Here is a 27,737-nt window from a genome sequence, read left to right on the forward strand (position 1 = left end):
TAAAAAGATAATTACAACCTTTATTTGTCATTACAAGCTGCGCCTTGCATCACAGTTCAAAGGTATCTTCTTGGAAGTATTGGTTACAATCAAAGGTCATACAAAAAAATAATCAACAATAACAGGATACCACTGCATATCCACTCTTCCAGCATAAAAGAAGACTTCTCTTCACTATTAAATTCATTTGTATAAAATTTATACTCAAATATTGAAGTCATCTCAGTCTTAATTGATTGACCAACAGTAATAACCTCAATAAAGCTGCACGTCACAGTGCTCTGCTAAAATATGTAAAATATTATAACCCATGTACCAAACAAGAAAATACCATTAAGATGTGCTCTCTAGGAAGCAGAATAAATACAGAAAAACACCTCCACATGTGCTTAGCGGTAATGCGTTAATGAAAAACACACTCTCACATACTGTCTCCTACGCAAAGTGCAGCAAACGATCATTATATCATAACTATATCAAATTTCTTTTTCTAATAACATAAGCGTGACAACACTAGGGTTCCTTCACAGTCATGCTTATTTTTTGTGTGCGATAGGCAGAACCCGGACATTGGCAGTCACAATTATGTGCAACACGATAGGTTTGAAACCACTGCAAAGTGCAACACACAATCCTGACAGAATGAGTCGAGCCATAATCGGCAACTATACAGCGAGTCCTTGCCAAGGAAAAAAAAACCAACAACTTGCCGCACCTTACAATTGCTGTTTTCCGTTCAATTTAATAGCGCTATTCACGCCACCATTGCAACAATCTGCATTTTGTTCGCAGGCAGGCAGTATGAAAAAAAAAACAACGAAAGAAAACAAGCTATCAAAGAGAACTGTCCTCTCCGTGTGGAGGCTAAAAGGGTGAGGAAAGACGACTTATGTACACTGAAATCTGTTTTCTTACTACCGGCTTCACACATTGCACATGACTGCAATGCGCACGACGACGTCTTCTACGAAGAAGCCAACACGCAAAATGCACAAACGTCACGGCTCTGTTACCCTTTCCTTCTTTCCTTTCACTTAAAGGATACAATGCTTCCAAAACTTCCGTCATCCAAGGCCACTATGGATTGTTGCACGCTCCTTGTAAGATGCGTACAGCAGCACAAATTGAGGCTGAGTTCAATACAACGCGCTGGCATTCCATTTAGAAACAGCAAGAAAAAAAATTCTGCCAGAATCGTCACGACATACACTCACGGCTGTCATGACACAACACTGTTTGTTTGAAGGCTCGCAGGAGTACTTTGCTCAGCATGTAACGAAATGTTCAGAAAAAAAAAAATAAAAAATCGTTTCTACGATGTTAAAACAAGGTGGATTAAAGGTGAGATGAGGAAAAACAAAATGTGGCTAACCGACGTTAAGGGGAACGAATAACAAGAACCGAGCGAAAGGAAAGGAGGACAACAAGGGGGAGAGAGACAGGCAGTGAAGCACACGGACGGTCCTTGCCGAAAAAGTTGTTGCACGCACTGCTAGGTTTCGTGAGCAATGGCTTGACCGTTAGTGGTGACCTCGCTGCTGTTGAATTCCTGAAAGAGAAGCGAGATGTTCAGTAGCCAGGTCAGAAATGTAAAAAAACCTTTTAATCTTGCAATGACAGGCGCATCGAATGTGACAGAGCGTGAAAAGAAAAATGCTCACTTCAGCTGACATAACTATGAACTGCCAGCATACCTGGAGCATGTCTTCTCTGACATGCTCATTAATAAAGCAAGACCGAAGTGTAAGTTACCAGAGATACACAAAGCTAACAATAAGACATTCATCCAAAAGCAAACCATAACGCCAGAACTGCCTAAAGCTCGTGTGGCCATAATGCTGCTTTTGCAGATGGACGAACATTCAGCTGTAATTAAAATCAGCCAATTACATGCAACCTTTTTTTTTTCTCATCCTTTATCCCCCCTTCCCCCCCCCCCTCCTTTTTTTTTTTTTTTCAACTTTTATCCACCATCCTCAATGTCTGGGTGTTACAGGGTTAATATTCCACCAATACCCAGAACAAAAGCTAGCATGCAATGCAAACATTTATGTGCAAATTATTTTAACTATAATTATTTACAGTCACCAGTGCTGTAGTTCTTAGGCCTAGTGGGTTCTCGGTGGGAGGCAAATATTTCGAATACCCACAATAAATAGGTTGAACAGAAAAGCAAGAATTTTCAAAATGGTTTGGTTGGATTCGTAGGGCTTAAAGGTGCACTCGAGTGCTTTTTAGAAAATGCCGTTCTTGCTTTTATTTTGTTTATTGGGTTATCGCAAATAAAAGGTGTTAGTGACAGCCAATACAGCCGAAAATCAAGCCCATGGCAATAAAAACAAGCCCATACTCTCTGCTTTTGCGAGACAAACCTTCATCACTCTGCAGTGGCCAATGAAAACATTGCAAGAGTTGAACACAGTCCACCCAACGGCTCACACTTTGTGGAAGATTACTCCGTGTATGCCAACGATGGGCCTCGTACAGCAAACGCACAGGCGGATGACAACAGCTGATGCGAGCGCAGAATTCAAATCTCATGGTGACGCAAAATGGATCTTTCAGCGCCTCAAGACGCTGCCGACCAGGCCACGCTGGCCTGCCAGCACTGAGCCAAGGTGGCCTGTGTTGGCTGCCGGGGTGGGAAAAAATTCTTTAGTATTGTTTTTTTGCGTGCATAAAAAGCCCTTGGGTACAGGACTGTCATTAATGAGCAAAACTGTGAACATATTGGCCAATACTGAAGTGCTGTTACAAGTGATAACTGAATAGAAGAGTTTTCCCGCAGCCACACAGCTGCTGCTGCCCGGTGCAATCACCTGTCGTCTGCTAGCAGCGCTGCTGAAGGCTTCGCGCAAATCGAGCTTATCTTTACTTCATTATTAGATGGGCTTCCGAGCATAGCAGTGACGATACTGGAACCTTTGTTACAGCATTAGCCCTTTGTTACAGCATTAGCGCCGTCCACTGCATCACTGATGTGAAACCAGCTAGGCCTAGGAACGACTAAGGCATGCAGCGAGCAGTGCGATTCGTCGCTCGGTGCGTCCGAGGGAGGCGCTATTAACGAAATCGTCGCTTTTATGCCGGCATGTTGTTGTTGCACAAGTATGTTGTTTTGGCTTTTGAGGCACTTCGTGCAAAAGACATGGATAGAAGAGGGATGGCAAGACAAGCTAGATTTGGAATAGTTTGGTTTACGAGGTTTAACGTCCCAAAGTGACTCAGGCTACGAGAGACGGCGTAGTGGAGAGCTCTGGGAATTTCAACCACCTAGGGGTTCTTTAACATGCACCGACATCGCACAGCACACGGGTGCCCTGCTTTCTGTCTCCAATGAAAAGCGGCCGCCGCTGCCAGGATTCGATTCCGCGTCCTTGGGCATAACAGTCGAGTGCCCTAACCACTGCGTCATCCCGGTGGGGCCAACAAGCACAAGCTAGGCATGCAAATGATAACAAGACATTGGACACAAGGAAGGAATGTGAGAGACAAGCTAAACAGAGCCTAGCTTGTGCCCTGTCCACCTCTCTCGAGGCCGTGGTATATTTGCACTCGATGCCTCAAATGTTGACAAAATCCGCTTTGAGACTTGGGATAAGCGGTAATCCACCTTGAGTGTGGTTGCCACGGGGGCTTTGCCGTTGGTACTCGCAAGTGGCAGGCGCTGGTAGTGTCGCCTGTGCATGCTGTCAACCGACGCCAGGTACCAGGAGCCCGGGAAAAGGTCATCCAGGGCGCCCACTGGCGTGTATGGTGCTGTGGAGAAGTCAGAAACAAACATGATGCTCGGTTCACTTCATTTGAGGAAACAAGAAATAAGTGATGCCAGCAGTGGCAGCTGCCCCGGCTGACTCTAATCTGACAGTGAAGTGGACCCGCCCATGAGACTGATACAAATGCAATCTACACACTTCATACCTAACTGTACTTCCGAAATCAAATAAATTATTGGGGACACTTACTTATGCTCCTCCTTTAAGGATATGACACGATAGCGCAGATTACCAGCACACATATAAAGGCCTGTTTCAACCAAGCCGTATGAATAAGCCTGGGTGGCCTAGGGGTCCTATTATATTGAGAGCCGATATGAAGACAGATTAACTCAAAGAGCAGTTGCTGGTGTGCGACGAGAATGCTAAAGTATTTGAACTCATCTTTTCTAGCGCTTCTTTAACACACAAGGGACATTAGATGAAGGAGGAACACATAAGAACAGGACGGACGCTAGTCTTCAACTGTCGTTTATTGAAGCAACATGTCATATATACGATCTCAAAGTGCACATCACACATGCGTAGTGAGAGTGCCACGCTTAAGGTACGATAGCTCTTTATCAGATAAATACACAGATGGAGTGCTGACACAGTTTTGGCCTTCTTTATTTATACATAGGGCTTCCACAATTTCCCTTTCTGATTGAGCCTTATTGGTTGCTAGTACGCGCGTTCTGAAGGATCGGTGTGCAGGGTACGGGGTTAGGGTCGCCGGGGTGTTTTTTGATGAGGCACCGCTTGCAGTAATCAGCGAGATTCCCCCCAGCTGATATCGATCCCGCAGCCGAACGATGCTCTCTCAGCCTTTCATTTAAGCATCGACTTGACTGTCCAATATAAACCTTGCCACAAGTGAGTGGGATTTCATACACGACACCGACTTTGCACGGGACGAACTGCGTTTGATGCTTTTTAGCACAAATCCGCTGTCTTGCCGCACCGTTCACAAGAGGGCACAGCCGCACAAGCTTTCTTGGGGCAGTCAATACAAGATCGACGCTGCACTTTTTTGCCAACTTTTTTAAACGGTGCGACACGTTGTGCACATAGGGCAAAGCCACAAGTCGAGCACGCCGATGGGGATCTTCACGGTTTTGTCGCCGTCCGATTCTCACTTCTTTCAGTAGCTTTTCAGCCACAGATGTAATGGTTTCTTCAGAAAACCCAGCGTTCTTTAGGCAAAGGTTTTGCAACGCCATGCTTTCAGGGATGCAATGTTGACAATATTGATATCAGCTGGGGGGAATCTCGCTGATCACTGCAAGCGGTGCCTCATCAAAAAACACCCCGGCGACCCTAACCCCGTACCCTGCACACCGATCCTTCAGAACACGCGTGTACTAGCAACCAATAAGGCTCAATCAGAAAGGAAAATTGTGGAAGCCCTATGTATAAATAAAGAAGGCCAAAACTGTGTCAGCACTCCATCTGTGTATTTATCTGATAAAGAGCTATCGTATCATAAGCGTGGCACCCTCACTATGCATGTGTGATGTGCACTTTGAGATCGTATATATGACATGTTGCTTCAATAAACGACAGTTGAAGACTAGCGTCCTTCCTGTTATGTGTTCCTCCTTTATCTAATGTCCCTTGTGTGTTAAAGAAGCGCTAGAAAAGATGAGTTCAAATGCTTTCCAACTCGCCCAAGTTTCCGCCTTATTGAGAATGCTAAAGCAGTAGCTGTTGTTTGAAAGAAAAGAACAATTCACAGTCATGTCTTCCTGTTTTGACAGTTATAGGTACCGATCTAGAGCTTGTCTGATCGCTTGGGGTTCCGAAGAACGCGATTCCTCCATGAAGCTTTAGCGACAATCCCGACAGGTTGTAAGCAGGGCCTCCGTGCTTCTCAAACCTTTTCTCACTTCTTTTCATCATCCGACGTACAGGTGATCAGCGCTGAAGAGTGGCTGATGCTTCCTGTTCTTCTTATACTTTAAATTTTTTTAAAATTTCAATAGAGTGTTTACTGCTATAACGAATTGCGGAGAATCGTTGCGAGCTAACTTTTTAAATAAAGCGTTCCTCAGTTGTGCATCATGTGCAGTGTATACCATGGCAGTGCGCCGATAGCGTTATTCACATGTTTCTCTCCGTGTTTCTCTTCTGACGAGAGCTCCTGCAGTAGTGACGCAGTTGGAAAGCTATTGCACACCTGACTTTGCCATACCAGTGTACGCTTAGAAAGCCAGCGAGCACTTGAGCATTGGGCAGGAGCATAGCAGTTTAACCAGAATGTTATAAATCATCCCTTACACTGAAACACTGCGGAGAATACGTAACCTTCAGACGCCAGATTTGGTGAGCTCGAGATCAAGAAATGTTTAAACCCTCTCACACCGCAGCTAAAACTTGCACGCTTGTGTTACACACCACTGACAGTCCAGAGAGTCGTTTTTAACCTCACCTGAACATTCACCTGAACATCAGGACCAGTGTTCAGCATGTTTGCTTTACTTCACTGCAACTCGCTGGCGCTGTCCACTGTCACAAAATTGTCATATCGTACCCACATAACACCAAGCACCTTTTGAAAAAATTGATAAAACAACTGTGACCAACAGCTCACTTATATGCACGATGGAGGGAAGGATGTACATAAAAGACAGGTGCAAGATACGAAATTTTGAGTCATACAAACAACTTACTACTTCTGCCCATGTGATGGCCCTTCCCCTTCAACTTTCAATAAAAAAAAAATTAGGCTCATTATGCAAGTAACCAATATGTGCCTTATTTACTGCTGGTCAGAGAATAGAACAACTCCTAGTAGTAACACATGTAACAGCTGCTTGTTCCGAGAAAAGAGCTCTTTTACAATGAAAAGGACGGCCTCAGTTTCCAACTTAACAGTAGCACTTGTGGTTTCTTGCGGATTACACCGGACTTTCTTGGATGCCTAAGCAGCGTAGAGCAAACAAAAGCATATAAAGCTAGAAGAAGAGAAAGTTGAAGGTGTAACACAAGCAGACACAAAGCTGTAAAATAAAAGTGTTTGGCCTATGCTCAAAGCCGATTCTATGCTGTGCTAAGAGTTTGCCCAAGCTTTCTTCAAACATCCTCACAAAAAAAGAAAAAAGAAAGAGAGGGAAAACAAACTGCTGAAATGTGCACGGCCTCATTAAAAGCATCCTGCATTCTATCTTTTCTCGTCCCCACAGATGTTCTGTACAGACTTTGGGACTCGACAGAAAAAAAATTTGTGGAGGTAAGCATGGCATGAACCTAGTGATAGAGTGAAAGCTGTGAGGTTGCAGGGAATTTTTCTGCGGACACCTGGATTTAATGTGGCGCCGTCACTACTACTTCTATTTCTTCTTCGTTTACATCTTTTCTTCTTTGTTTAATTTTTTTTTCCTTTTTTTTTCTTCTTTCTCTCCTACTTTTCCTTCCTCGTCTTCGTCTTCCACGGTGCCACGCCGATGGCTTGGAACCAGCCCTTCCTTATCATAAGTCCCCTTTATAGCTAACGCTGTTGCAAAAAAATAAAATAATAATAACAGCAAAAAAAAAAAAAAAAAAAAAAAAAAGAAAACCATACAGAGCTAACAGAGTGCATACAGATAAGCTAAGCTAAGCGGCTTAGTGCACTATTTAGTGAAAGCCAATTAGCATCAGTGACAGAGGTCTGTAGTGGCAAGCCATCTCACAGACTCATTCAGCCTCTCTGCACTCACTTGAGTACTCAGCCTTCTTTTGAGTTTGGTACGCTCCGATTCACGGCACACTTCACGTTCCCCATGATTAAACACCATCATAGCTGCAAATCCGTGTTATCACTATACAGTACAGTATCTATGACAAACTGATTGCTAAACATCGGCAGGTCTACCGCTAGAACACAGTAACAAGTAGGCAGCGGGCACTTTGTCATGCCAGTTACAACTCACTTCTGTGGCTGTGTGACATCATGTCAAACACGTGGCCATGAGACACTACAATGATGCTTCCCCCACTACGACTAGCGATCATCCTCTCCTGCTCCTCGGTTACCACTGGATCGGTTCGCATGTTGTGCACTGCTCCCCGTGACAAGCGATCCGAGGGTGCTTTGGCATGCACACCTATCATGGCAACTGTGTGCTAGGCTCTTTTGTCCTTGCTAACCCAGCTGAGGGGAGATGACTGGCGTTAATTTGGTGCCCACGTGGTACCGCCAACTGGTTACCCCAACTGGTGAGGCAAAAAATGAAGACTATACCCCCAACTGGTGAGGCAAAAAGTGAAGACTATACCCCCAACTGGTGAGGCAAAAAGTGAAGGCTATCACAGCTGTTGTTGCCAAAAGCACATGACAGCATAGCGGGAGACAGGGCACTACCTTGATGATGGGTCTCCTCCCGCAGCTTCATGATGAGGGCAAATTCTGGCGGGGCCACCTTGCGACGCTGGGCAAGGCGGGCTCGCAGGTCGACCAGGCTGGCATGCAGATCGTGAAGTGGTGAGTTTGGCCCAACGTCAGTCGTCACACACAGGCTGAACAGGGTGGCCGCCAGGCCAGAGCCGTACGAGAACATGCCAATGCGCTTGCCCGCCAGCTGGGACACCGAGAAGCTGTCGTGCACGAGCGAGAGAAGGAAGGAGGAAAAGTGTCACTTTGTCTCTATGTCAGATGTGGGAAGAACAGGTTAGCAGTCAGCATCTCGGTGCTATCTCCTACCTCGCACGTCAAGCTTTGATTGACGGATGTTATAATGGGAAGTTACCATCATGTAGATGGTAGTTCATGATGAGATGCCGCCATGGCTGCCCGCCACAATTCCCATCGCACAACTTGGCATAAATTATTACAGAGAACAAGCAATCAAAAAGGAGAGAACTTTCCTGGCAGCTATAAAAAATATGACTTTTTCTTAGACATCTAATAGAGTTAGGAAACTTTCCATATTATAAACCATGTCGTTGCAGTATATACTCTATTAAGGCAAAATATTTTAAAGGGACAACAAGGGCATATTTCAGGCATATAAAAAATACCAACAGCCAGAAACAATAGGTATTTTGCTACGAAACTCAGTTAAACCATTCACAGCAGCTATGAGAGGTGCTGATCTGACCCATTTTGTGTCAAATCTTAACACCACTCCAAATGTGGCTTGTGCAAGCTGATAGGCCTATGCTTTTTCTCCCCAAGACTGGCTTTGTTGAATTTCATACTCCCAGCAAATAGTAATGGTTTGGTTTTGGTTTGTGGGGTTTAATGTCTCAAAGTGACTCAGGCTATGAGAGATGCCATAGTGGAGGGCTTTGGAAATTTAGACCACCTGGCGTTCTTTAACGTACACCGACATCGTACAGCAAATAGTGCCTTGCTTTTCGCCTCCATCGAAAAGTGGCTATACCGGCCAGTATTTGATCCCGCATCCTTGGGCACAGTAGCCGAGCGCCCTAACTACTGCACCACCACGGCAGGGTGAGATAATAACAATAAAAAGACCTTTTCACCACCGCGAGAACCGAGTACCCTCATTGAACCTTTTTACCACTTCAACTGCAGAGGCATATTATTTTCCATTACTTTTGGGTAGCCTCACCATAATATGTGTGTCTGCCTTAAGTTATTTTGTGCCAAACATGGCTCTGTGCACAATGTTTCGTCTGTTCTTTGAAAGTCCCACCAAGACCAAATTTGGCACAAAACCTCTGATGGGAATATGCAGTTATCTAGGTATTAATGCAACTGTGATGTTTTCTAAGGCACGAACTTGTTTTTAAATATTCACGCATCAGCAAATGAAAATACCACACCAGACATAACAATGTCTCAAAATAGACCGTGACAACAGAATGACAATTTGCTCATATATACACAGTGGGGCGTTCAAGAGAGAACGGAATATTACGCTGCTCTGTCATGTTTATTACTGCCTTTTCCATCACACCTCAAGGATGCTTTTTAAATTTATGCATAGCATTTAGAACAAGAAATCTTCAGGCTATCTTAGGAATAAGAACAGATTTGAAGAAAGAGCAAGCCCTATCAGTACAATTTCCATACACCTAGCATTAATATTAAGAGAACAGTTTTCAAAGAACATGACCCCTGCTCCTAATTATACAATTTCAAAGGCCCACATAGAGCTAGACCTACACTCCGTTTCATACACAGCAGTTGATAAAGCCAAGGCCGAGGTGCCTGTTCACGCTTTTCGTCCGCATCGTAATGTAGAGTGTAGAAAATAAAAATAGTAATGAAATTAAAATTAACGTAAATGTTTGTCGATATTGCATTATCACAATACAAGTGCTGTTATTAAAAAAGGTTGCTTTTTGTTTTACACTCTCTAAAACAGAGCGCCTTAGCTTTCTGCTTTTCTTTGGGTTTTGAGTCTGAAAATGGCGTCGCTATTTCCTACTCGGTTGCGCTTTTCTTTTGCCCACTGCAACTTCAAAAACAACTCCTGCTCCCCTCCTTTCCAAGCTGAAGTCTACGATAATTTCAAAAGGCTGCAAGTGGGTGACTCAAGCTAGCATAAAGGACTGTTTCCCCGAGAAAAATGAGCGTGAAATTCTTGCAGTTGTATGCGAGGTGTTTGGGGTGAGTTGGCAGAATAAAATCACACACAAAAAAAGAACTCGCAAGGTGAGAATATCCAGTTCTCGCAGTCGAAGTATGACAGCATCAGACAACGCCGTGCAACTCGCATTATTGTATGGCGAATGCCAAATCTTTTTTTTTTTACATAAATACTGCTGCGTTCTTCAAAGCAGTCATTCCAGTTTGATGAAAAACTGGCTGTTATGTATAGCTTGCATTGATTTTGACTTTCTACACAGTAATTCTTTAAAAAAAGAAGCTCTAAAAGAAAACACTGCTAGAGAGTCGAATTTCCGCCCCTCATAAAACCAACAATCTGCCCGCACTTTGTACCACTGGGCTACGACGCGAGGAGACGTGATATGTTTTGTTTGTTTTTTGCAGCGTACTACTTCCGTACCTTAGGTAGCGTTGAATGCTGTGTTTGTTTACAGAAGTTTCTGTGTACAGAAGTTTCACCACAGGTTTGCCTCCAGTTTGTTGCCCCATTCAGTTCAGTCGCAGCACCACTCCAAACGCTCCAACCATAACAATACTAAGTGAAGCCCTCTCCTCAGTCACACTGCCAGAGGATGCTTACCTGGCGATGTAGGATGCGAGGCAGGAGTAGAGGGAAGGCGTGTACATGTTGCCAACCTGGTTGGACACCAAAAGGCTAGGCTTGGTCTTCTCCTCAAACATCTGCTGGCTGAACTTCATGAAGGCCTTCTCCACGTCACGGTCAAACACTGTATCCTCCAGGTGGACCGAACTGTGAGACAGGAACCCACGTTTCCTATCACGCTGTTTACAAGTGTCAACGTTTGTGAAATCATTTGTAAACCAAGTCATTAGGCCAATGCCTCACGCAACCAAGGAAACGGGCCAGACAAAAGCGGCGTAGCCGCAGAGTTGGGCTGATGAAGGTCAAATCGAACAGCACACGAGACTCTGGCCAGCTACTATTTATGTGAACCATGTTATACAGAGTGCCTCGACTGACAATGCTATTTAGGTATGGTGTTCAGATATAAGTTCATTAATACCCTTCAAACACCCTGATAAACAAGTGTAACCTAAACTGACAGGTGAGGGCAGATTTAATGTGCAGGCATAAAAAAATTATGCTCGAAAAATGTTATGAGGTTCAAGGATTTCCCCAATAATGATCCCTTTTTGCAACAACATATGAAAAAAAAAATTCAGTGAAATAAAAGCAAATAAAAATGCGAAATTAATAAGAAAAAGGTTGCTTCAGTGCAATTAAATTTCACCCCCTGTTGACAATTTTTAAATGTTTCATGGTGCTGGTGTTAAAATGCTTGAGAGTTTTGGAAAGGGATTGATGTGACTGCATGGCGCAGGGTGGTGGCATGTTGCGAGTCCGTGCTAATAGGAGCCGCAGCCGCGACAATGCCAGCGCACTGGGACCAGAGGCAAAACGCAGCTTGCGCTGGGCCTAATACAAATATTTCCTAAAATGCACAAGTATGGGGCACAATACATTTATGTTCACAGGTTAATTTCTAAACGAACCACATAGCAGTTGAAAGCAATTAGTTGGGAAAAAATTATCTGCCCACGTGACATACACTTCCTCCCATCCATTTTAAACACCGACGGAGAGAGCGTGCGCGGCTACCTCAAGCTACCGCGGGCCGTTAAGGAATCTTGTTGAAAGTGAAAAGAAGCAACTTGATGCGCTAGTGTTGTGTTAAGAAGCTGTGTGACAGTACCAGCTACTAAGGGCAAAGTGAAGTTTTGGGCCAGTTGGTAGGACGTGATTTACAGAGAGGCCTAGCTCGAGACAGACGAGGACAAGACAAGATAGGCACACAGGACGCGCTAACTTACAACTGAAATTGGAAGCGAAAGAAATTGTATGCACTGAATTTGGATGAAGGGGATAGATAATCCAAACTGAACCAAGATAATCTAGGGCCACCTCGAAGACAGATAAAACAATTGAAAAAAATACTGGAAGCATATGAAAGAAATTACACAGCATTTAGAAACAAAGCTTCCTTTTTCAACAGAACAGCTGACGTTTCACTTATGCACTTGTCAGTTCCTAACCTATGAATACATGATGCCTCAAGAAGCTCTCTTGCTAGCTGTCCTTTAGAACGGCCAACAACTTTCGTTTATCCGAAAAGTGGATGGCATTTGCAGCTCAAACAATGCTTAGGCAGGTTGTTAGATTAGGATGATTTAAAGGATGAAGCGTGTTCTCTTAAGCGCTCATTAAGATATCGGCCTGTCTGGCTTATATAGACGCGGCCACAGCTTAGAAGGACTTCATATACAACACCTACTTTGCAAGCAACAAACTTAGTTACATGTTTGACGTTACAAGCAGGTTTTTCATGGCTTTGGCTCATCAGTGCGCAAAGACTTGACAGTTTTCGAGGTGCTGTGAAAACGACGTCTACACAAAATTTTCTTGTTATCCTCTTTATGTTATGTGATACGTGGTGAACGTAAGGCACCGCCACATTTTTTTTTCTGTCTAGCATCAGTGGCAGTGCTGGGAACAGGTTCAATCTTTTCCTGCTTCCGTAGCTGCTTAAGCAAGCCTTCCAAACGCCTCCGAATGCAGCATATTGGATTGGATTGGCTTGCTGCGGCAAGAGTGGGTTGCGCAATATTGAAGCGAGCATCAATATGTTTCAAATGCCAGTGAAATTTAAGATCTTTAACGGTCATACACATTGCTCCGCTGATAATCGCCAAATATAAGCAATTTAATGCACTAACTATCTTTTTCTACTCTCGGGTGAGTATGAATGCATTTTAGCAATCCCAGTGTTTACCGCCAAAAAGCAGGAGCTGCTAGTGTCATCGGCGATTTTTCCACCCCACTGCATCTACAGGAGTGTCACCCCACTGACTGGGGTCTCTAGACCGGGACCGCTTGGCTGTTGCTGTTGTTGCCTGTGCGTCCTCAAAGAATAACTCCCGATTCCCAAAGCTCAAACTGGTTACACCCACTGTCAGTCTACTTGGAAAATACAACAAGCATTACACTAGTCAACTGCCGGATGCCACAAGAACTCTAAGCACAAATTAAAATAGTTTCCGGTAAACTTCTACGTAACGAACCTGCATGTAGTGAATTCATCAATATTAGAGTTTTTTCCTTCCCCAACACTGCTTCCATTGAAGTTCATGCATTTGAAAACTCTATGTAACGAATATGCTGCAGCAGTTGACTGATATAACGAACTTGCAACACTGACTATTATCTCCTAGTGCTGCATTACTCAAAATTTTGCCAAATCCCGCAAGTTTCATGACAATAGAGTACAAATGATGTTAGAGGAGAGTGTCTACGAACGCACCAAGCCACTGCAGTTGTTACAATGTGCTGCGTCTTAGTGCCAGCAGTGCATCTACGTGGCAAGCGCAGCTGTCCCTGCTGCTTTCGCTTTTGAAGTGTGGAACTACAATAGTTCATACTGAAAAATAATAGGGTAACGAAAAAATACACAGGGTAAGCTGTGTGCGACCACTGCCCCCACACAGACGCCGATTTTCGCCCGTCGCTAGCAACAGCAGTAGAGCGCGCCAGTGACGTGGTCTGAACAGTCAGTTTCCCGATGGCAACGATGGCGAGTGAACGGGAACATGTATTAAGATGCAGGCGCCTCCTCCCCCCAGCGGTGGTAGTCTGGCTATGGTGCCTGTCACAATCATGCAGCAGCGTCAGCGTGATCGTGAAACGTCTCACTACTTCTACAACTTCGAGTAATAAGGATTTACTGTAAACGTTTTCAAGATGGCTTCCATTCTGCACTGTTGTTTCGAGTCTTCGCGCGAAAACTGCCTATAACGAAAAATCGCGTACATTTTACAATTTCGTTATGACCAAGTTTAACAGTAATGATGTGACCCTGCTGAAAAACTGAATGAAAAGAAACATGTCAGATATGGCGACATTCGCAAGTCCACAGAGCGAGACCCGATGCATCCTTCACCAAAGCACCCTTTTATCATTTTTAAGATGCAAGCCAGATTGGTGAATGCATCTGCTGTTGAAGCAAACAGCAATATCTTCTAAGTGAGGCTGAAAGTCTGGAAGGTTTCATCCCAGAGTACATTTTAAAGCTGACTGACCAACTGGCCAGTCGGTGGAATCAGCAAGATAAAACGTTAAAGGGCCTAAACGTTTTACTACAAGAGGTTGAACATTCCAGGCAGCACGAATCGTTGGTCCAATAACTGCACTGTACTGATAATTCCAGCCCAACATGGGAATAGTGATCTGCCAATGCATCACCAATGTTGGGCCAATGCCTTTTAGAATAAAATAAAAAAATACAAAAACAAGCAAACAATGATAAGAAAGAGCACAGCCTTTAGTCACTGTCCAGAATAAGGAGCAGTGAGTAATCTTAAAAAGTGTGAAAAACAATTCATCAGTTGGTGTGCCACTTCCAACGAATGCTGCCACAAAGGCTAAGCCTGTGTGAAGACCATGATAAAGTCCCAGCCGCAAAAGATAATAATAACGATAAATATAATAAGAAAACACAAGGTATAAGTACTGCAACAACGCTCACCTGAAGCCAGCTAGGCTGGCATACTTTGGAGACGCCGAGTCGCACAGGAAATCATTGAGCACCAGCCGAGCCAAGCTCTTTTGCACGAGCTTTCCGTATGGAGCGTGAAACAGCATGGCGTCTAAGTCATCCAGGGTCACGGGCCGATCTCGATGCTCTGCACGGGAGAGAGACTGAGTTGCACAAACAGGCTTCATGAATCCAAAACAAATTGATGATGCATGCTTGAAATAGCACATTACCAAGAGGATTCCCTGTAAAGCTGCTGGCTTTTCTTTGCATATTTTGAAAATAACTTTGTGACCTATATCAGTTAGCCCTTGCAGTTATTTGGCTTTGGACTGTTTTGTGAAAGACTGAGCTGACATACTGTTATGGTCAGAAAGAGCAACAACCTAAGTAGATAAGGCAAATAGTATGGTCTGTTATGATAATAAATAGCCTATTATGATAACCAGGAGTCAGTTAGGGTAGCTCACAAGATGCTATGGGCAGCCAAAAGCCCACTAAGGTCGCCGGCCGCTGTTTAGGGTAGCCATAGTAAGTGAAATAGTATGGTTTGTTATGATAATAAATATCCTATTAGGTAACCAGGAGTCAGTTAGGGTAGCTAACAAGATGCTATGGGTAGCCAAAAGCTCACTAAAGTTGCCGGCCGTTGTTTAGGGTAGCCATAGTAAGTGAAATAGTATGGTTTGTTATGATAATAAATATCCTATTAGGTAACCAGGAGTCAGTCAGGGTAGCTAACAAGATGCTATGGGTAGCCAAAAGCCCACTTGGGTCACCAGCCGTCATTTAGGGTAGTGGATGGCCTCTTAGGATAATAGCAGATGGTCCGTTAGGGCAGCCGAACATCTTTTAGGGTAGCCAGTAATGAAAGTTCGTTGGTGTAACGGGAGGATATAAACAGAGTGGAAAAACAGACAAATGGTAGAGGAACTCAGCCCGGGAGATGAGAAAAAAATTCATTGAGACAATGGCTGTGCCTGACACAGGACAGGGCTAAAAGGGAGCCAACAGGAGAGCCCTTTCTCACACAGTGGCTGTAACCTGGCTCCCAAAGATAATGATGGCACAGAACAAAGTGTGCGTTCTAAGCCTGTGGGGCGCAAGGACTAACCTTCAGGGCGGGCAGCTCGCGCCTTCTTGCAGAAACCCGCGTAGCACTTGTCCAGAGCTTTGCTGTAGCACTCAACCGAGAGCTTGCCATCTACGCGTGGGTACTCCGAAAGCAGGTCCGGCTTGTAGAAGTCATATACGTGGCTCATGTAGGAAGACCGCACACCTGCCAAGCAAAAGAGATTCAGGTTCAGGACCACAAAACTAGAAAAAGCCTCCCTAAGTCACGTATGGGGCTGAAACGTGGAGGCCAACCAAGAGTATTCTACTTAAGTTGAGGACAACCCAGAGGGCTATGGAACGAAAAATGGTAGGGGTAACATTAAGAGATAGGAAACGAGGTTTGTGACGTGTATTTACGTTCTTTGTGCTGGAATTGTATTTGGTGTGTGCGTTTGCATATTAGATATAGACTGCCAAGCTTCACGCGGCATCTGGGAGCCATAACTGCCAAAACACCTGTTTGAAGACATACAATAGGAAGTACATATGCTTTCGGTTTAAACCCTTGCCGTGAGCTAATAACTTGATTAGCAGATATAAGCTAAATGAAACAAGAAATCGTGCGACACCATCCAGAACAAACCATGCTCAAAGCCAGAAGTTTTTTTTCCTGTTCCACGCTCTGTGGGACATACATCAGATGCCATCGAATTTTCATCCACATAACCGTTCTAATGACAACGCATTAAAAAACGGCAACATGTGGCACACAGGTCTCAAATTCAATGCCTACGTGCAGTTCAGCTGCAAAAATAGTTTCGCCAAGGCAAGCACACTTCCTACTTTTAAAAGGACGCTACTCATTGTACGCCTTGTGCACCGAACCTTTTTTTCAGACATTGAGGCATTTATAGTCCCAGCAAAGAGCAGAGGTGGAAGACACAATGTGAGAAAAGGCACAAACAAAGTGCAAGATCGGTGTTTTTCCACAGCTCAACAGACAGCATAATGAAACATCTGGCCACAGACAGCAAACCATAGTGTCTATTCTATTCACTACAGCCCATAAAATTGGCAGTACATGACGTCACTGTGTTTGCTGGGTTATCTACAAGATATTAAAAAATGTGCTTTTTGTCAACATGTTGGTGGACATGAACTAACCCCTCTCCAGAACGAGAGCTGCGTTTGGTCCCACGAGCATGGCCACGGCACCGGCGCCTCCCGTAGGCCTGGCTGGTCCGGTGGCGTACACGGCAATGTCTGCGGCCACCACGATGGCGTAACGCCCTGCACAGCAACGCGCAGTCAAACAATGAAAGAAAGAGAGGGGACAGATGGAAACGTCTTGACTTGATCTGCACAAAACACCAGGTGCTATAGCTCCAAAGCCTGAACTTTGCTGAATCAGGCACAAACAGGCCGTTTGCACTTCATCCGCACAAAATGTTAGACTTGATTGAACAAAACCACAAATGTTTGCTTATGAAACTGGAAATGGGAGCGCATAGAATGTAAATGCAATAGGGTTAGAATGTAAACAAAAAATAATAAAAAAAAAATCATGAACTAGTACCTAGAGTTCAAGAAAAATTGTGTTCAAGGTTTTATCAAAACAAAAACCATATGCATAATGACTGCCTGACCACAGGCGCGCATATTTAGTCATGCAATTCTGTGGCAATTAGCCTTGATACTTTTACTAACCAGAACTTAAAATGTTATTCAACAAAGATGAAATAAGTACGGGGCTACCAATTTCTTCAATGTAAGTCAATGACACTGCTGCTTCAACTTCCAGAATCTAAATGGCTGGGACTAACACAGACTTTAATATAAATGATGCCCGGCCAATCATACATCGTCATGCTACTTCTTTGTTCTCCAACAGCGCACTTGTAAATGTGCCCTTCACACGGAGAAAGAAGCCCGCCAACAGTGACGTCTTGAGAGGGACTGAGCACTGACCGAAATGTGCAGAGATTAAGGCGAAAATGAAAAGACCTTGCATCATACTGTATAGATAGAGCACTCTAATATAAAAGATGTGAGAATTTACAATTTTAATTTTGCACTGAAAGTTGCTCAAATCAAATTGAACTACCATCTCACAGTGAATATGAAACGAAGTAGACCACCATGTGACCACATTTAAAAAAATATATAATTCGACATAACATTTTATGACAGCTAAAACAAGTCAATAAAAAAAAAAAAAAATGAAAGCCATGCTTTGGAGGCCAAGTAAAGCTCCAACAGTATTGGTGAGTAAAGGTCTACTGCAATGAAATAATATTATGAATTGTATCGAAAAAAAAAAAAAGAAAAAAAAAAATCCAGGGATCCCGAATTCGCTATGCCGTGGGCGCACATTGACAGAGCATAGTGAAACTACTCACCATCCCAGGCACTCGACTCGACCCACGCTGCGGCGTTGAAGAGCGCCGCTGTACCACCGTAACAGGCATTCGTCGTGTCCACCCCTTCTATGTCCGTGTTGCCCGCCTCCTCAAACAGCTGCATCAGCACTGTCTTGACACTCTTGGACTTGTCGACGAGCGTCTCCGTGCCCACCTCGAGACGGCCAACGCGACCAGGGGGCACGCCAGTCCGTTCCAACAGCCGGCTTGTGACTGTCAGACACAGAGAGTTGATGTCCTCGCGATCAGAGCAGAAGCCCATGCGGTCCTGTCCCAGTCCAACTGTGTACTTGCCGGTCGACACCCCGTCGTACACCTCAAGCTCAGTTTGGTCGACATACAGGTAAGGGAAGTAGATCTCCATTGCCAGGATGCCGACATTTTCGGGCCAGCCATGCGTCTTGTTCTGCTTGAAGCTGGGCATTGTCTGCGCATAAAACAAGGCAGAGAAAAATTAAAAGGAAAAGCTAGAAGATAAAAAAGAAGCAGGCTAAGAATAAAGGTAAAGTAAAACCACAAACGCGAGTAAGATAAAAGAGGTTTAACATGCCTCAGGCAGCAGGAACAATTGGCCCAATATTGATACTATGCTGGTATTGCCCAGCCCAACACATTGCCAATACTGGGCCAATAGCTTGTGCCGTCTGAGACAAAACACTCCAAGGCTCACTTCCCCACGAGGTTCAGGTGAGCAAGCAATGTGGTACCAACTATGTTCACCTCAACACTTAAGATTGCTCAAGTTCAACCAATGTTTACAATACAATTCTTATTTTCTTTGCCACTGGCCAGAAACACTATTTGTAAAGCACAGTTTAACCCAATGAGGACTGGCGCAGCAAATTGAAGTGCAAAAAGGAAAGAAAAATCGTTGAGAAACACCCTTTCCTGTTAAAATGTAGACTAGTTAATTATGCACATAGTACATGTAGTACACTCGAGCTCTCTTCAAATAACAGGAAAAAAAAATAGCACGTAACCTATTGCAAATGCAGCAAGCTAAGCTCATATACATCCTACCAGCTAAGTATACAAACCAAAGAACAAAGAGGTCCCACAAAAAAATTTGGTTTAGGGCTGCAATGCAAGACAAACAAAAGCATACAAGAGGCTAAATGTTGAATTGCATATTATTATTACTGTTTGATCCTTAAGTTCAGTGCACCACCTCCTTATAGCTAGTAATAAATGAAGACAACTCACAAAAGTCATCATAACCAAAAAAAAAAAAAACCAACCAGCCAAGCGATGATCAGTAATGGCATCTACAAGAGAACAATGGCATCTACAAAAGGCTAACCAAAACACACCGGACAGCACGAGAACACAGAACAAGCTAGCCAAATAAGCGCCGCACCAACAGAATGCCATCCACTGCTTCACTGCAACAGCTGTTCGACTCATAAAGTGCAACTTGGCATGCTATCCAGGCAGCTGGCAGGCATACATAGCGAGGTGGACAGAGCTGTGATTGGCACGGAGCGAGACTCAATTATTATGCTTGTGTAGACTGAATTATGTGAGGCATACTGCATTGATGCACAGGGTGTAGCGAACCACTTGGACAATACAACAGCTTCCAGATGCACCAGTATCGCAATTTTTGATTTTTAGCACAAGTTCACTGTATAACAAAAGTTTGTACATAAAAGAGGGAGCATGGTTAGTCTACCCCAAGGAACGTGTAGACGTTTGTCTACTGTAAGGGCAAATGAATGTGCCCATGAAAGACAAAGATTTCGTAGCGAACACGCTTTATGAAAAACCTTCAAGCTTGTGACATATTTCCATAATGTTCTAGTTCAGTGCCCGAATAATTGGCTATGTAACTGAAAGGCAGAGTTTAAAGTCCTGCGGAAATTTCACCTGGTCCTTCCTCTGGCCTTATAACAAGGCTTCAACTTCACTGCCATTGGCAGAGTACTTCTATATACTTCACGCCTTTAAGAACAAGCTTTATAATAATTAGCAAAAGAAATTCAGAACACCAATTCTCAGGTTTTGAAAGTTAAAGATTTCCTCTTCGGTGCAGTCTTCAAAATGCTCACAGTCTTAAATGAAGAGCGAAAAAATAATTCTGCTGCCCAGTCCAGTATGAATAGCTGATCTTAGATCTAAGGCAACGAAATAAAAACCAGGGTTATTGATATGCCACATGGCCCTATTAGCAAGGCAGCCTCGAAAAGTGTGTGGCCCGACACATCAGCTTTAACTTCTTTTTTTTCTCTTTTTTTTTTGTGGCTCTACATCACCTTTCAGTACAGTTCGAAAGCTGCAATGCCAGAACACAGAACATGCCGAACGAAATACCTCGTCATTCAAGTGACACATTGTTTCAGGCCCCATATGGTTTGGTTTGGTTAATGGGGTTTAACGTCCCAAAGCGACTCAGGTTATGAGAGACGCCGTAGCAGAGGGCTCAGGAAATTTCGACCACCTGGGGTTTTTTGAAGGCTTTATGTTAGTGTTCTGTGAGAATTACAATTCAATCTCGAGCCATGACATTAATTTTGGGGGGAACAAACAAAAGTTAGTAACATTCTAGGTTAAATCGAAAATGGATATGAACGGGTGATGTAATATGGTGAATAAAAATTCCACGGTCTATTGTAATAATGCAGCAGGTTTTGAACAGATTAAAACGTAGCCAGCAACAGCTGAGTGAAGTGGACAGATGCAACTAGAATATATGTAGGAACACAATGGCCACAGCAGGTACAGAACAGAGCGCATTCAATTAACCAATGAAGTGGGTGCAACAGGGTTCATGACGATTATGGCAATGGCAAACAGCTCACTCTCAAAATACTGTCCTGCCTTTGAATGTGCCTCTTCTCTTCACAGCAGCTGAAGCAACAGTGCTTGGAGCAACCAAGAGATCCCATTTCAGACTGATATGAAATATTGTGTTACGTCTCTGCCCTTAAGCACATTCAAAGGCCATTAAAATGCGCCAGAGATTGAAAAATGAAGTGATAACGGAGGGCAGCTCCAGGCAACTTTGACCACCAGGTGTTCCACCACAATGCAGAAAAGCCGATAAACTTTAACCGATACATTAATGTCACATAACAACGACAATAATAATAATAATAATAACAATAATCAGTTCACAGGAAAGGAAAGGCGCAATATCTGTCACACTTGTTCCGAGGACACCTGAACCCCGCTATAAGGGAAAGAAGGTGGGAGTGAAGGCGGAAAGAGAAAGGGGTGCTGTAGTGGAGGGCTCCAGAATAACTTCGACCAGCGGGGGACCCCACTCCTGTAATTATAGCACGATGAACCTCAAGCACCCCCATAGTTGGAAGAACAAAAAAAAAAGCTAATAGCTCCTCCCGCATGAAAAAACAACTGACATGCGAACAACCCGCCGAAAATTCCTGCCTTCTACTTCGCTTTGCAGGCAGGCACCCTCAAAGATACTCGTCATGTAGTCAGCCAACTGGTTAAAAGGCAGCACCACGTTATGAGTTTCTATATTGGTTAAAGCATTGGTACTAACACGTCTTATGTGTACCAGAAACACAATGTGTAAGAAAGCTTTGGCGATTGCTCTAAGGATGAGCTTATCATTTAGACCTTTTCGGACCAGCCTACTTCTACAAAAACACAAAAACAGCTGCTGTAAAATTATATATAGATATACAGTTGTGCCTCGTTAATATGGACACTTTCATAAAACTGCCCATAAAGCGAGTCGTCCATAATAACGAATTGGGATTTTTTTTCAGAAAAAAATAAAAACGCTAAGGATAAGTCTGATTTAGAGTATAATGTAGGTCAGCGAAGTTGGCATTAGGAGCTACAAGAACATTAGCCGAGTCACCGTTATGCTTTAAATGCAATGCAATTAAAAGTTCTGTGATGCAGTTACATATTTTTCTCGATGTTTAATAAATTATTTGACTCCTACTTTTCATCTCCCAACAACCCCTGGTACATATATCAGCATTCAGTCGGCTGGAAGTTGCTGAGTCGAACTTTCTACAGGGCGCAAGCTGCTTCAGAATTTTTAAGTGAATTCATGCAATACAAAAACTCGTGATGTGCATTGACTGCACAACTTCGCAGTGTAAAATATGAAACCACAAACAAAAAGGGCAATCAATCAGTCATCGGCACTACAGTTCATGTGGTGCCTGTCAACAAAATCTAGAAGAGAAATTATCTTTGGAGCAGTGTAACAATTTGGTGTTCATGACTGTCCATATTAACGCGACAAAAATACATGGACCCTAACGGTGTCTGTGCCTTTTCTCCTTGTCCATTGTCCGGACAGCGAGTTCCATATTAGTTAGACGTAAATGCATGGAAAACGTTTGGTGCCCAGAAAAACTGTCCATAATTCGAATTGTCCATATTAACGGGGGTCGTATTAATGAGGCCCGACTGCGAGTGTATATATATATTGAATCAGAAGCATTGACAAAATGCCCTCCTTACAAAGTTGTACTTATGTGCACTCACTGTTGCAAAGAGAAATGATTAGCATCTATCTCGTGCATAACCACCAAAACATGTGCAAACAGCCTCGTTTTATATGCTCCCAATGCAAAACCTGAAATTTCATTGAACACAAGCAAACATAACACTGCATATGTGATTTCAGACTTTAAACAGACTTCAGTATATACGTGCCAAAACTCTAAGCCTGGTCCATTAGTAACGCAACACAGGAAAAGACAACTCATCTAGAGACCCGAATTCCAGACTTGCTGCTGCGAGTGTGCCCCCAGAATGCTTATTTCACTGTGTATCCTTTATTCCAATGCTTTATTTATCCTTGCTATGCTTTTATTATACCCCTTACAAGTAGCTGAAACCTCCTTTTTACAGATTACACTACCTCTCTCTTTTGAGAATTTTGATGAGACGCTCACAAATGCTGAAAAATGACATCACTCATCGTCAGGGCGTGCCTAACTTGGCATGTAGCTGTAGCAGAGCAATTCGTTTCAACACACGTATTACATATGAAGATAAGTGCTCAAACTCCAGGCAAATGAAAGCAAATGTGATAAAGAGCTACAGTCTGAGGCAAGAGATAATTGGCAGAAGTGAAATTGGAGTAGTGATAACACCTATGTCCCCTTCCACTATTTGCAGCCCTATGAAAGGTAATGGTGATCTGAACCAATTAGGACGCAACGTATCACGATTGTGCTCATACTCTGCTGTGCCTCCGTTGGTGATAGCAATGTAGAAGCACAATTATGTAGTGTGCACCACTCCGATTGAACCACGGCTCCGATTTCCCGTAACTTTCGTAATTCTGCAAACAGCTCATGAAATAGAGTATACTTTAACACAACAGTTGCATACGCAATTTAACTAATTTTGCCTAACCATTCCGGCCGCTCCATAACTAATATTGCCATTTCTAGCACTGTAACCAGTACCAGTTACTAGAACTACTGTGCTGACACGGGGCTAACTGGCACCCTACTGGCAAATAAACACAGCGGACTGTTTGAACAAATGCTAGACACTACATATCAGTACAACACATGCTGCCATCAAAGTGAGAAAAAAAATATTACAGTATATCCCACTACACAAAACAAGGTTAGGATTATTCCTAGTCTTACTGCACGTTTGGTTTGCTTTCATTTATAGCGTTTAACGTACCAAAGCGGCTAAGGCTACGAGAGCCGCTGTAGTGGAAGGCTTTGAAAATTTTGACCACCTGGGGTTCTTTAATGTGCACTGACATCGCACAGCACACCGCCACCTTGCTTTTCGCCTCCAACGAAAAGTGGCCGCCACCACAGCCGGGAATCGATCCCACAACCTTGGGAACAGTAGTCGAGCACCCTAACCACTGCAGGGCTGTTCCAAGATGATGCATCAAGCTTCCTATACTTTTTTCAGTTGCACAAGCCCTTTCAAAGCTAGCACCGTTCATAACAGTAGTAAGATCCACACCCGTTGCACAGCTGAAAGAAATTTACTAATATTTCAACCTAATTCCCACTGCTTCAAATGAAGCAGTTAAAAAGAAAAAAACGCGGGGTAAAAAAACTTATGCACAAAATTAAGAAAATTGATAAAATATAGCAACAACAACAACAACAACAAAAAAAAGGATAAGTAAAAGTACAGAAATAAACAGCACTATCACTTGAAATGCAGAGTTCCCTTTCCAAACAGCTGCGGTCGGTGCCCTCGAAATTTAAGCCCCTCGTGACGCGTATGGTTATCATAAAGAGTAGTGAAAGAGATGAGATTGGAAGGATGCTGACCAGAGGAGGATGAAGTTTGGAAAACCGCAATGAAAAAGTGGGATGCATGCAGCTTCTGGTATCATTACATTAGTTGTGAAGACTGCTGTTAACAAAACATCAATTTTTTTTTTATCACTCAAGGCAGCCATTTTTCTAGCTAGGCTACAAAAAATATTGCATGACAGTTCTTTTTGTTGTAACTTCATAAGCATTGTTTTGCACCTCACAACATTTTAGATTCAGAGAGTAAAATGGACAGTGTACAGTATACCCCATACCCAACCAGCTTCCTGCCCTATTTTTCAGTCTGCAAACTGTCGTGGAGAGAACCCTAAGTTATTTTTTAACAAAAGGACAAAGCGCTAACGACACATTCACAAGAAAGAGGACACGGACAACCCTAAGTTAGTTCAAAGTGGCCCACACATGTATCTGACAATTATGAACATATTAAAGGTCACCAAAAATTATGCATGTTATAAGAGATAACTGCAGGCCAGCCCTCAAGGCTGGCATAAAGAACTAGGAAGTTTAACAGATTCTATCTAACAGGAAGTGTGAAACGAAACTACACCAGAGCAGGTACAACAAAGAAGAAAGCGTTTGTTGTGTTTCTACATTTTATAAAGCACATTGTTTTGTATGTTCAAAACAGGCTTTCTTCTTTTGATAGGACAAACTTAACAGCACGGCAGGTTATACAACAGTGTCAATGTAGTACATAAATACCCAATGTCCTCGAATAGAAAAGCAAATTAACCAGAGATGAACTCAAAGAGAGGTATGTAGCTTTGCTTTTTGTACTGCTGAAAAATGCAAGACAAAAAATGTAAACCAATCACGGAACAGACCGGCGGCTCACGCCAGGTCTGCTTTTGCTGTTGTTGCTGGCTTGCTGTCACAAAACAGGTGGCATATAGAAACACATCTCTGCACATTAACTTTATGTAGCCAGGACACGTTGAAGCACATGCAGACAGAGATCGTGGTTTACTCCAATCTAGTCATGCAAAAAAAAAAAAAAAAAAAAGATTGAACATCCACTCTTAATTTTTCCGCATCATGCCCCACACTAATGTTGAGAAGTATGACAGAGCACAATGCAACAAACAAAATAAGTATGCAGTAGTGGCCCTGCGCAGAAAGTGATGCTGAAATATTAATTTAATTGAAAAATAAATCACACAGCCGAAACGCGCAGCAATGCTTAGGTGAAATTCGAAGCATGTATCCTTACTATGGAGCTTAAGCAGCAATTGCAATGAAAGTGCAAACGTACCACTTCAGGTCTGGGCGGAGGCAATCAACTACCGGGACTAGTCTGTCGTATCAGTACTAGTTCCTTGCTCAAGCCTGTAGCTGTAGAATGGAGCGAGGACAAGGCTGCGTCGGTAACTGATTTTAACATCTAAATGAATGCAAATGCGCCCAAAGCAGTTAAGAAGGCAAGCACAGCCTGAAGCCGAGGTTGCTACCGCCGAAGCGACACTTTAGTACAGATTCAGTAGTTCGCCTTAGAAAGCAACTGTGGCCAGCTGTGTCACTGCAATTTAGTTATCGCTCACCACGTACCTTTTGGAAACGTCGATTAATGCGATGAATGCACGTTAGCGTTGTCCGTAGGGGCTACACATGACTGCATAACATATTCGCGAGCACAGTTGGGGGCGACCTTTTCTTTCGCGCGGCGACTATTTTCTCTCCGCGTTTATCCTCCAAGATGACCTAAAAAGACAAAGGCGCCTCGCTGACGCGCGCAGAAAAGTACGCACAGCGAAAAGCAGCCCCTCCCTTATTCATCCGGGTGCAAATGACAAGCCCACCGATTAAACAGCGCAAAACACTGGACGCGCCGCCGCCGGATGACAAGAACGTGCACGACGCGTCTTCAGGAAAAAAACGCGTGCGCAGTTGCTTGTTAGCATGTGGTCGGAAAGTACGACTCTCGGCACCTGAGCGTCTTCCATCACGCTCTCTCTCGAGCGCCGTGTTAGTGTAGTATTCCGCTCACGACCCCTCCGCACCCACCAGCGGATACAAGAATAACACATAGTACACACGCTCAGGCATTATTTAGGTTACGCGGCAAAACGTCACGCGACCGTGACCTAGCTTTTCAAGTTCGAGGCCACGCGCAAGACGCCGTTTTTCCTTCGCCGCTCTCCGGAGAGCTGGGCGTCCCGTTCCGTCGCCTCCCCCTGGCTGTGTAGTTTTCACCACACGGCGCTTAAGAAATGACGCAACGAATGCATTGATGAAACAATCCAGCAGGGGGATATCCCCAACGCAATCGCGCGAAGGTAACCACGCACAGCGTGGAGGAAAATTTCAGGTCGTGTTAACGACCGGTCAAATGCCGCGAAGCACCCCCTCTCACACGGGATCAGAAAGGGCGAGCCCGGGAAACTCGCAGTTAACTACAGAGCGACGAGCCAACGGAAGACGACGAGCGCTTAACAAGAAAAATTTACTTGTCCGTCGTGTTTCTATGAGGAGAAACAAATAAAGAAAAAAAAAGTATGAATCATATGCCCAGCGTGGCCCGTGCAACGAGACATGCAGCTTTTTGCTTTTCTTTTCCGTTTGTTCTGTTCTTCGTCCCCAGCCGCGTTTTCTCTTTCTTCTCTTCGAAAAGCGAGGTTTGAGCCTCAACGTAGCAGCGAAGCGGTTTGCAATGCTTTGCTTACCTCGAGCTTTTGAGCATTTACCGATGATTGCCGATATTGGTCCCCCGCTGTTGTAGTCAGCCCTCGCAATTTACAAGGCACGCGAAAGTCCGCTCCGACACGAGCATTCCTCCAGTTCGGTCCCTTTTTTAACTTTGCCACTACACGTAGGAGACGGAAGAACGAAACCGGAAGTGCGGGTCAGGCTCTTATTCGCGTTGCCAGACTTGTTGCGACGAGGGCTAATTTTAGTAAAACATTAGCTAAATGCGTAGTTTGATTCTAGATTTACTAAAATGCTAATACTAAATATGAACAATTTTAACTAATTATAAAAAAATAATTTGACGACAAAATGTACAAAATTTGAAGCATAACAATGTTACACTGGAAACCAAAACCGAAAATAGTTTAGTTTCGGTTTGTTTTGCGATTGTACGTTTTTGTGTACTTAAGCAGAAGTTTGCAAAACAGTTCGCCTTTATCGTTTTCGCTTCATAA

The 27,737-nt window shown here is 43.7% G+C and overlaps 1 protein-coding gene across 1 annotated transcript; it reads right to left on the bottom strand.

The window, feature by feature from the left end:
* Hmgs (hydroxymethylglutaryl-CoA synthase) lies at positions 1–27,397 on the bottom strand. The gene is made up of 9 exons (XM_084577649.1): positions 27,258–27,397; positions 18,323–18,770; positions 17,088–17,213; positions 15,982–16,146; positions 14,859–15,015; positions 10,898–11,068; positions 8,101–8,333; positions 3,614–3,759; positions 1–1,549 (listed from the first exon to the last, which is right to left on the bottom strand). The coding sequence occupies exons 2-9, from the start codon at positions 18,765–18,767 to the stop codon at positions 1,493–1,495; spliced, it is 1,500 nt and encodes a 499-aa protein (XP_084433775.1). The 5' UTR covers positions 18,768–18,770; positions 27,258–27,397; the 3' UTR covers positions 1–1,492.
* Positions 27,398–27,737: the final 340 nt, after the last annotated feature.

The sequence above is a fragment of the Amblyomma maculatum genome, chromosome 8 (assembly GCF_055883805.1).
Source record: "Amblyomma maculatum isolate TAMU_Amacu chromosome 8, ASM5588380v1, whole genome shotgun sequence".
Lineage (NCBI taxonomy): Eukaryota > Metazoa > Arthropoda > Arachnida > Ixodida > Ixodidae > Amblyomma > Amblyomma maculatum.

Coding starts and splice junctions, on each gene's coding strand:
- Hmgs (XM_084577649.1), bottom strand. CDS start 18,767: ATGCCCAGCTTCAAGCAGAACAAGACGCATGGCTGGCCCGAAAATGTC. Junction 17,214..18,322: donor CGAGTCGAGTGCCTGGGATG/GTGAGTAGTTTC, acceptor GTTGCTGTGCAG/GGCGTTACGCCATCGTGGTG. Junction 11,069..14,858: donor GCCAGCCTAGCTGGCTTCAG/GTGAGCGTTGTT, acceptor CCTGTCTCACAG/TTCGGTCCACCTGGAGGATA.